The sequence below is a fragment of the Brachypodium distachyon genome, chromosome 3 (genome assembly GCF_000005505.3).
Source record: "Brachypodium distachyon strain Bd21 chromosome 3, Brachypodium_distachyon_v3.0, whole genome shotgun sequence".
Taxonomy (NCBI): Eukaryota; Viridiplantae; Streptophyta; class Magnoliopsida; order Poales; family Poaceae; genus Brachypodium; species Brachypodium distachyon.
The window spans coordinates 1,749,101-1,759,661 of record NC_016133.3 but is presented as its reverse complement, the minus strand read 5'-3'; the positions used below and the strand labels follow the sequence as shown (position 1 = coordinate 1,759,661).

The window sequence follows — 10,561 nt, the reverse complement described above, 5'->3', positions numbered from 1 at the left end:
CACATCGAACTCCCGCCAAATTACCTATTAATTTGTGTCACGTAGGTCGGGAGATCTGGTCCCAAAAACACTAATTTGCTTTGATCTACTAATGTTGCATATGTACAAGTACAATGTTGCAAGCATGGTGTTTTATTCAAAAAGATTGGATGTTTAAGATTAATAAAGTCTGATCTGAAGGCAGGGAGGCGACTGGTCCGGTGAAAGTATCGCTTGACTAATGCCTAGGATGACCGTTTTTAGATACCCCGAAACCGAAACCTTCATGCGTTGCTTTTGGCACAATTTTTTTGTGTTGATACAAAAATGGCAATCATTGTCTTGTGTGCACACAAGATGGCATGATGACATAGCACTATGCAGAAAGTAGGTATCCTAGTACGGAGTACTTAAGAAAAATAATAAAATACTTAGGAAAAAAATACTTAAGAAATAAAATAAAATAAGATAAAATAAAATAAAATCAAGAAGGCCCTGGGACAGGTCGGGGGAGGACCACAACAGGAGAATTTCTTCAAAGCTAAGGCAAGGAATTGAGCGGCCGGAGAGGCGCTGCTGCTAGGGCCCACATCCCGATCCCTGTGCTATAAAACCCACCCCTCTCCCCCTCATATTTCCATTTCAATTCCAGCCAGGGTCGCTCGCTTCCTCTTCCTCCTCCGAGCCGCCGCCTCTAGACTGGTTGGGCTTAGATGGGTCCTCAGCCGGCCCGGATGGACCCATCTAAACCAAGCCATTCGGAGCCGGTGCAGCTACGACGACGTCTTCCGTGCCGCCGGTCGACTGCTGTTTGATTGGCGTTTTACTCCCGATGCTCTCTAATGTCTGATTCCTTTTTGATTTGCAGAGTCTGATCACGATCACCGTTGAGGCCATAGCTTGTACCTGAATCGCCAGCGATTTTGGAATTAATTTGGAGTAGGATGTATAGAGGTTCATATGTGCTGATCATCGATAGATCTACCCCTCTGAGTAGGTTGTTTTGGATCAATTGTATGTAGATCCATCACGTGGTTTGTAGATCTGCTAGATCCGGCCGGTGCCGAGTTCTGTTGTATCCAATTAATCCCCGTGTCTTGTTGTAATTAGGATTTTATGCGTGTGCATATATGTTGGCCGGATTACATATCTAATGTACCCCCAAATCTCCTGTGCTTGATATATGATATCTCAGGCATATGTGTCGGCTGGATATATGCAGAAACTATATTATTTTGCGGCAACTAGGCGGTTCTGGATGAAAAGCTGCTAACTTTGAACGTGGTTTTGAGATTACAATAGAATTTTTTGTACATGAGTTATATCCATCAGCTAGGTATGGGGATCTTGGCCCCCAAATTAATCTGGCTAGCAAAACGGCAAATGATCATAAATTTGCCTTTTTTTTAAAGGTGGCTTTACCTATGTGTTACCACAAAAATGAGTTCGATCCATGCTGCTTCAATGAGAGCCTAGCTCTATACCTTCCCAGTGGCGACAACTCACCGGACGTCTGGAGTTTTGGAGCCGAGCTGTGAGCAGCAATTATTTGCATCGAGGATGCCAGCTAGCAGCTGCCACTACTATATACTATAGCACAGTGCTGGATGAATTCAAGTGTTCTAACTGTTTGATTTTATTTTCCCGAACTGATCTGATCTTGTCCCTTATCATTTTCAATATCCGATCGATCGACAATTTTACTGATGCATGCTAGCTTCCTCTGTTCCTCGTGTATGTTTCTATGTATTGTGCTCTATACAAATCCAAGTCATTTATTTTGGGACGGAGGGAGTACATAAGTTTTGATGCACGTTTCTCTCGTGGCCCTTCTATCCTGACAAGAGGATCACCCTTGCCGCCCCAGGCTCCATGTGTATATAGCCCTTTTTCCCAAAATTAAAAACAAAGTACATATATAGCCTTCACGTGGTGGCAACGAGCATCTCAACATTCTAGGCCTGTTGCTTAATACATGAACATATGATGAAGCACTGTAACATTGACGATTTGAAGTGAATATGAATGGCCCAATAATACGGATGAGCATTCGTTGTCTGAAAACAAAATGCATGCACTAATTTTGTTCGGTTGACAAAAATTTTGGTTCTAATTTTTTGTTAGATCGAAGGAAATTACAGCTGCACTTGAAGCAAATTAAGTTACTAATCGCTGGAAACAAACTCTCATTTTAATTAGAACAACATAAATTGTTGCATTGGACAATTTTCTTTTGTTAGATTGAAGAAATTTTGACCTACACTGGAAGCACATTTTGTTGAGAAAAAGTTCAATCCTTTGTAACATATCCCCATATTGTTTGAATCAAATGTAACCGGTACAGAGAAAATAATTTTTTATTTAATGATGGAATCAAAATTCAGTTTCACTAGCTAGAAGTAATTCTCTCTCGCAGTTGGAGCAAATATTACTTTTGTGTGGGAGGGGATCATCAGGGCCGGGCCCCGTGAAGACAAAGAAGGGCACCATGAAAAGTGCACGAGCAGCGACGCACTTGCTTGTAGAATAACGATCTAACGATGCACCATGAAGCAAATATTATTGCTTTTGTTCCTTGTATAGTACACTCTCTCTTCCAAAACACAACTCATATAGATTTTTCTCATTTGTTCCACAACACACCTCGTTTTTCTCTTGGTACCCGCACCCGGCCAATAACTACTCATCCATTTACTATTAATCCAATATGAGTGGTCAGGCACTAGAAACGAGAGATGCCTTGGTCCAAGTGCACAAATCTATATGAGTTGTGTTTTGGAATGGAAGAAGTATATCACACAAGATATTGTTTGATATCCTCACAATAGAAGAACAATTTAATGTTGCATTTGGCCCCTAACTGACCTACGACCTTAAACCCATATCACGTGAAGAGGAAATGTGTAAAGGGTGCGGTACGTGACCCTCGTTTCCGTTCGAAAGCAGCTTTTCCGTTGAGTAAGTCCCATGGTTATCATTATCTCCCACATCAAAGAACTCGATCGGTGAAAACTGGCCACTATAGTAAAGATTTTCTTGCACCCGACCCCCGCGTCGCCCTCCTCTGGCGACACGGGGGAACCCCAACCTCCCCCGACCTAGGCCGCCTACCTACCCTCCTCCCCCGCACCGCCGCCGTCGGAGGGGCGCCGGCGAAGCCGCGCGTGCCTAGGGATGGTGGCGGCGGGGCCTGGTTTTCCTCTCCCGCGGCGCGATTTGGAGGCGCTTGGTGGCGGTGTGGGGCGGTGGTGCGTGGTGCTGGCGTGCTCGCGCGGCGCTGCGGTGCTCCGGCGAGGTGGTGCGCAGGCGCGGTGGCGTTGGCAGCGCGGCGGGCCCGATCTGGGCTGGGCGGGCTGTGGCCTCTGCGGGTGCTCGCGGTGCTGGTTTGCGGTCGAGGTCGCGGTTGCGACGTCGTGGTGCGGGGAAGCGGCCCCGGGGCGTGGCTGCTGCTTGTTGGCCGGATCTGGGCCGGTGCGCCTGGATCCGTGCGGCGGCGGCTTGATCTGGCCGTTCGGCAGCCAGATCTGGTGCGTGAGGTGGTCTGGCTTCGTGGCGTCGGTGGCCTCCGTCGGCGTCCTGGAGCGTTGCTGGTGAGGCTCTAACCCTTGTCCGCTGCGTGGTTGTCCTCTTTTGTCCGTGGTGTGTTGTTTGTGGCTGTGGGTGAAAACCTTGCATCGACTTAGTCGGTGTCGGCGATGGCGGCGTCAGTGGACGTCGTTTCCTTCTTGAAGGCGTCGTCGTGCAGTCCCATTACACCCACCCTTTGCAGTCGAGATGCCTCCGAGCGAAAGCTTAAGATTCAGTTCATCTGGGTCAGGCAATGGCGGCGTTTTTGGACGTCGTGCCCTCCTTGGAGGCATTGCCTTGGAGATTTCGTCTGGCGGCGGAGGACGCTTGTAGCGGCACATTTGGGCCTGGCCAGGTGTCAACTTCGAGTAGCGTGGGTTCCCTTGCACAAGTTGTGCCTTTCGGGATGGCCTCTTCCTTGTTCCGGTTGTCGGAAAAGCCCAGCTCTGCCTACCTTCTTTGGCTTTAGAGTCTGCTGCCTTTTCGTCGTCGTTGGAACGGCCGGATGTTTGTCTTGGTGGTTGCATTTTGTTCGTTGGTAGCTTTGTACCTAGCTTTGTTAGGCTGTTGCTCGGTGTTAGGGTTTTTGTACGGCTTTCCTTAATAAGTCGTGCTCTTTGGTTTTCGCCCGGTCTCTCCTTAATTAACCAAGCTTTGTATGGTTTTCGGGTCCGGTTTTCCTCATAAATTGGATCACCTTTCCCGCGGTCGGATTCCTTCGGCTGCGTCTGTTGACAATAAATAACCCGCTGATCGTTGTTCGTAAAAAAAATTAATTTACAAAACACTAACACTCTGTTAAACCAGTAGTGCCTCCAACTAAAAATCTTCTACCATTGAATTCATTCTGTTCAACTAATCCGACTCTGTTTTTTTTTTTGGCGAGGAACTAATCCCACTCTGTTAAACCCGCAACCACTCATTACATACATTCTCTCCTGTTGTTAGCATATATATACAACCAAGCTATGACAAGAAGTTGGTGAATCCTTACAAGCATGCATACGGCTCACAGATCTCCCGCCAAATTGCTTATGTGGTGTCCCATATAGGTCGGTAAACCCTAAAAATCAGTAATGTGTTTTGATCTGCACAAATGAAATGTTGCAAGTAGAGTTTTCAAGTCACTACGATTAGATGATCAAGATTAACCATTTTAGTTAGATATGATATGGCAGGGCAGGCGGCTGATCCGGTGAAAGTATCATCTGACCGAGGCATATCATGGTAAACATGCAATTCCAAAAATAGAAACAATCGGGACCCTGGTTTTGGGCACAATGTTTTATGTTGATAGCGTAGAGGCTGCCTAGAAGATTACGAGAATACCCTAATGAGAAATTAAAAACTAGTAGTGATTACTATTTTGCTCCTTATATATATCAAGGGTCTTCACAAATTTATAGCTAGGTAGTTCCGCAGACAACTTGCTAGTGGAGTAGTACGAGGCAATAATAGCAAGATGGTTCTCAAAAGAGGGAAGCTAGTAGGGTGCTGTTTCCGGCCTGTACCTTCTAACTCTCTGGACCATTTTGAATTAGAGCGAAACAATAGACTTTTCATAGAAGGCGAGACAACATTGATTCCGGGTGTTTCAGATTATCAACGAGGAAGCCAGATTATTGTGAACCGCCGGGATGCTGGCCTCGGCAAGCTCCTCTTCGGAGCCGACGATGTTCCTTAAATTTATACTCTTGTTCTTCAGCAGCTTCGCCTTAGGGCTCTTGTCTAAGTGCTATAGTTCTGTTTTTCTATTATTTATTTTTTCTTTTTTGTGTGTGTCTTGTAAACTCTGTTCTCCAGCAGGTTAAACTTGTTTCGACCTTCTTGGCAATATAATAAAATGACTGCGTGTGTTATGCTCGCCTTACTCTTATCTCAGTGTATCAACGTTGCTCATATATTTAGCAGCTCACATGCTCTTGACTAGTTATCAATGAAATTTCATTCGTCTCACTAAAATGTGTTCAGCATGTTTCAAAGCAAAACTTATGTGTTTCAAAATAAATAAATTTTCATATATGTGTATTTTATTGGCCCCAGCTGCCTCTGTATCATATATAGAGCACACAATTACAGTTAATTACGGAAATAGTAAAAAATTGGCAACCATTGTGATTTTTTTTGGCATGATCGTGTCATAGCACTGCAGAAAGAAGCGATGTCCTACCACAGAAAGAAGCTGACGCCGGACGACAAGAGGGAGCATCAAGTAGAGAGAAATACGATCTCATATTTCCATCGTTCAGGCAGTAATTGTGTTTGTATCTAAGTAACATGCCTTTTTGATATATAGCTCATTACTTAAAGACTTATATTGTGCAAGACTACAGCGCTCCCCCCTTTTATTTCACAACAAAAAAGTCATAATAGGAGAGAACACCATATCTTATGTGCTAATTTTCGGGAATCTTATGTTCTCTTTTTCTAGATCACACAATTACCTTTAGCAACAATGACCATATAAAAACAGATATACCTACAGATGTTTGAAAGGAAAGCAACATGTGACTGATTAAAATATCAAAACAACTGTTTGTTCGACATAGAAATGTGAAGGAGGTTTCACTGATTGGTACTCCGAGCAAAAAATCATAGCTATTGGTCCGAGCAAAAAATCATAGCTATCGGCTCACTTATTCCTCAATGCATGCAAACTAAACCTACGGTAGCTACTAGCTACTCTCCGAGTTCCTCACGGATGCAGTCAGGACACTTATATTCTTTCACCTGCTCTGCTTGAGCAGAAGTCATGTTCACACATTTACCGTGGAACCACAGGTGGCAGAAGTCGCAGCAGATCCAGAACGCATTCTTATTGTACTGAGCACCGCAAGCTGCACAATAATATTGATCCGTATCTTCATTCTCCTCAACATTATCTTCAGCAGCTTCTGTAGCCCGCGAGCCATTGCTTGGGTTAATGTTCAGATCTTCATCTAGTGTAGTCCGAGAGCGCTTCTTTGGATTGCCTGATGAAACCATTAAAACTGGAGATGGTGGCATCTTTCTTGGGGCGCAACAAATGCACTCATATTTGTGAAAGTAAGAGCAACTTTCGAGGACGGTTGGTAAATCGTTCATCATACTGAATAAACACATCCTGTCAGGGAAACCAAATCGCAGAATCAGCATATATAACGTAGGTTGCACGGCATCTATAAATAACGTTTCACACAAATTACTTTTGGTGCATTCACCCTTGATAGGATTAAGCCAAATGAACGAAGATCTAAATGACAGTGTTGTCATAAAATTACTTCTTGACATACCATTCTAAACAACAAATACATAGCGCTCGTTACTCAACAACTTATATATTGTGCAGGTCTACAGCTCTGCCCTTTTCTTGCTCAACAAAAGAACAGAATAGGAGAATATATATCATCTTATGTGCTCCTTTTTTGAGAATCATATATATGTACTCTTTTCTTGGAACACACCTAAATTCTGTGTATTATATGGTAGTACGATTATCAGGCCGGTGAGAGGCCCTTGCCCATTGGCCACCCTGAAGTAACACGATTCCTCACGAGTGTAGGATCCACTTGATCTTGACTCTATACTAATAATTTCTTGGTGAATAGGTTAACTGTTTCTGATTAATCGCCATGTGCATGCATTTTTTCTGAAACATCCTGCATGAAGTTGTTCCAGAAAATGTTTTTTTTTCTGAAACAGCCATCTTACGTAGCTAGATAAATAAAGAAAAATGTTGTATAGTTAGCACCTTTGGCGTTTGTCGAGGAACACCTGCCCTAAGTAGAAGGCAACGCCAATGAGCCACGAGTCAGCGTGAATGGCGACTTTGGAGAGCCAGTGCAGACGGTTCATTGAATCTCGCGCATAGTTGATGCCCAGCGCTGGCTCTGGCAACTCCGCGGGCAACATCTCTGTTGGCAGCATCACTTCCCATTCCCCGCTTTCGTGGCCGTACAAGGACAAGGCCTTTTTATCTGCAACCAGAAAAAATGAATGAAAACAGGTCTATAGTATTAATTCCATTCCGAAAGATGATGATGGATCCACAATTCTGAATTTCTGATGCATGTAAGAATCAACATGTAACTCTGACCTGGATCGCATTGACGAAAGAACTTGTCCTGATCTGCACGGTGACAAGACAAGCGCGTCAAGCACAACACAGAAAATTCTCCAAAAAGAAAAGGAAGACACAACAAAACACACAGCACAGCCAATGCAACAATTACTACAAGCTCCCTTTCTAAATGTAAGATTTTCTAGCTGTGTCTTAAGTCAAACTTCTTCAACTTTGACCAAGTTTATAGAAAACTCTACTAATATCTACAATATCATATAAGTATACTACGAAGATATATATAATAAAAGTAAAACTAATTTAGAGTTATAAATGTCAATATGTTTTTGTATATATAAACGGAGGGATTAGAAACTAATGAAGGAGAGAGAGCGGTACAAGGAGCTTTTGTACACGTGCAACTTACTGCTAGGGGAGCAGAGCTGTAAAAAGATCGGATCAGATTAGGTCGGATATTACTCTTTCCATATCTTTTACCATATTTTTTTTGCCAAATTCGGAACGGAGCGGATAATGATCGGATTCGGATTATATTGGACTACAGATTAGTGCGGAAACAGAGTGGAGTTGGACCAGACGTGGACAATTTTATTTCCACATATAAACAACACAAAGAAAATATTTCTCTAATGTTTTCTGTTTGTAGTAAGCAAAGTGTGGCATCAAGTGTTCAAAGTCGCAAGTTCACACGAATACGACTACAATAAACAATACCGTGAACGATACAACGGGAGGCATAGCGAGATATGTATCCGGTGACAGACTTTTGCATGTGGTGGTTGTGGTCGTGTCATGCTCGTGTGGTGCAACTACGATTATATATGTGGTGTATGTGAAGAGTGGAGGGTATATATAGCCTAGGATTGGGCCAACAACTAATATAGTGGGCATCCAGGGCTAGGACACCAGGCCATTTTATCAGATAATCTGCAAAAAAATGACGGATAATTCACATTCGTCGAACATTACAATACCAGATCCAAACGCGGATTAATTTTGAGCTGAAAATCTCTGTACCATTTACATCCCTGTAGGGGAGAACAGTAGTACATTTGGTTATTTTTAATGTAACATGTTTTATTATCGTAGTTTTTTTAAGGACATCCCCTCCTGCCATCCACTAGACCGCTACGCGTTTACTCTCTGCGCACCAGGGGCCTACCAGAATTTAGTATGGTGACATCCAAATTAACTTCCTAAGCATCATAATTACATAACAACCTAGTCGGAGTGTCAGCTGTGAGATTACATTCATGTGATAGACTCAGTACAAGTACTGTTTGTCATGGAGAAGAATTGAAGAGGAAAAAGACTTATTGCAATGGAACTAGCCGATATCAAAACACAATTACCTACAGATGTTTTTTGGGAATCTTATGTTCTCTTTTTCTAGATCACTCAATTACTTTTAGCAACAATGACCATATCAAAAGAGATATACCTACAGATGTTTGAAAGGATATGGTAAACAGAGAGGAAGCGGAGTGGAGTTGGACACACATGGATAAATATTATTGGATAAATGCCCGGAAGGCAACTTAATTTTATTTCCACATATAAACAACACAAAGAAAATATTTCTCTAATGTTTTCTATTTGTATTAAGCAAAGTGTAGCATTAAGTGTTCAAATCCGCAAATTCACACCAATACGGCTACAATAAACAATACGGTGAACGATACAACCAGCGGCGGCAAGATATGAATCCAGTGACAGACAATTTGCATGTGGTACGTGGTTGTGGTCATGTCATGCTCGTGCGGTGCAACTACGATTATATATGTACGTGAAGAGTGGAGGGTAGCCTACGATTGGGCCAACAACTAATATATTGGGCATACGGGGCTAGGACACCAGGCCATATTATCGGATAATCCTAATTGAGGGCACATCGGATAATCCGCAAAAAAAAGAGGGACAATTCACATTCGTCGAATATTAGCAATACCAGATCCAAATCCGGATTAATTTGGAGCTGAAAATCTCTGTACCATTTATATCCCTGTAGGGGAGAACAGTAGTATGGGTCTCATCTCACCATTGATTCTTGAGAGCAAATATAGACTATTTAGATTTGGTTATTTTTCATGTAAAAGATTTTATTATCGTAGTTTTTCTTAAGGACAATCCCCACCGGCCATCTACTAGACGGCTGTGCGTTCACCCTCTGCACACATACCAGTGGCCTACCATAATTTAGTATGGCGACATCCAAACTTCCAAAGCATCATAATTACATAACCTAGTTCGAGTTTCAACTGTGAGATTACATTCTTGTGATAGACTCATTACAAGTACTGTTAGTTCATGGAGAAGAATTGAAGAGGAAAGAGACTTATTGCTATGGAATTAGCCGAGAGGCTTCACCGTGAAGAAGTAGAGGTTCATGGTGCAGAAGCCGCGGCAGTTTTGCATAAATCCAGGCTCTGATATTAGCCCGTAACCTACGGGATATTATATTTTTTGACAGAATAATTTTGCCCCTATACTAGCTGTATACTGCCCAGATACATTGGAATAAACATAGTACTACTCACTTGACACAATCTAGTATAGGTGGCTTTCCACCGTTAGATCTAAAAAAAATAGTCCACAATAATCGAATCGTATGTACCGGAAAAGAGCAGTTACCGGTGGTGAGGGCTCTGATGAGCGCCTTGCGACGGCGAGAGAAGTCGGCGAAGATGCCGTCGACGGTCCGAGGCTTTGTTGGCTTCTCGGCGCCAGCAGATGTATCCATGGGATTGGAATCGGCTCGTGGAGAAGAGCTAGCGCGTGGTCTCGTGGAGGAGGACGAGGAAGGGGAAAGTATGCTGACGGCGTGCTGGCTGTGCTGCTAGTTACTTGTAGGTTGTCGCCTTGCAGACCCAGCTAAAAAACAGCAAATTCCTAAGCTGGCGACCAATTAATGGTTGAATTTGCTGCTGGCTGGTGCCGCGTGTCCGGCCCCGTGAG

The 10,561-nt window shown here is 43.3% G+C and overlaps 1 protein-coding gene and 1 non-coding gene across 2 annotated transcripts; one reads left to right on the top strand and one right to left on the bottom strand.

Moving 5' to 3' along the window:
• The first annotated feature begins 669 nt into the window (after positions 1-669).
• On the top strand, positions 670-747 carry MIR9496 (microRNA MIR9496). The gene has a single exon (NR_127100.1). It is a non-coding gene; the product is annotated as a microRNA MIR9496 (primary transcript).
• A 5,478-nt stretch (positions 748-6,225) lies between these two features.
• Positions 6,226-10,346, bottom strand: LOC100831249 (PHD finger protein ALFIN-LIKE 3). Its single transcript, XM_003570825.1, has 4 exons — positions 10,238-10,346; positions 7,622-7,654; positions 7,277-7,502; positions 6,226-6,649 (listed from the first exon to the last, which is right to left on the bottom strand). The coding sequence occupies exons 1-4, from the start codon at positions 10,344-10,346 to the stop codon at positions 6,226-6,228; spliced, it is 792 nt and encodes a 263-aa protein (XP_003570873.1).
• Positions 10,347-10,561: the final 215 nt, after the last annotated feature.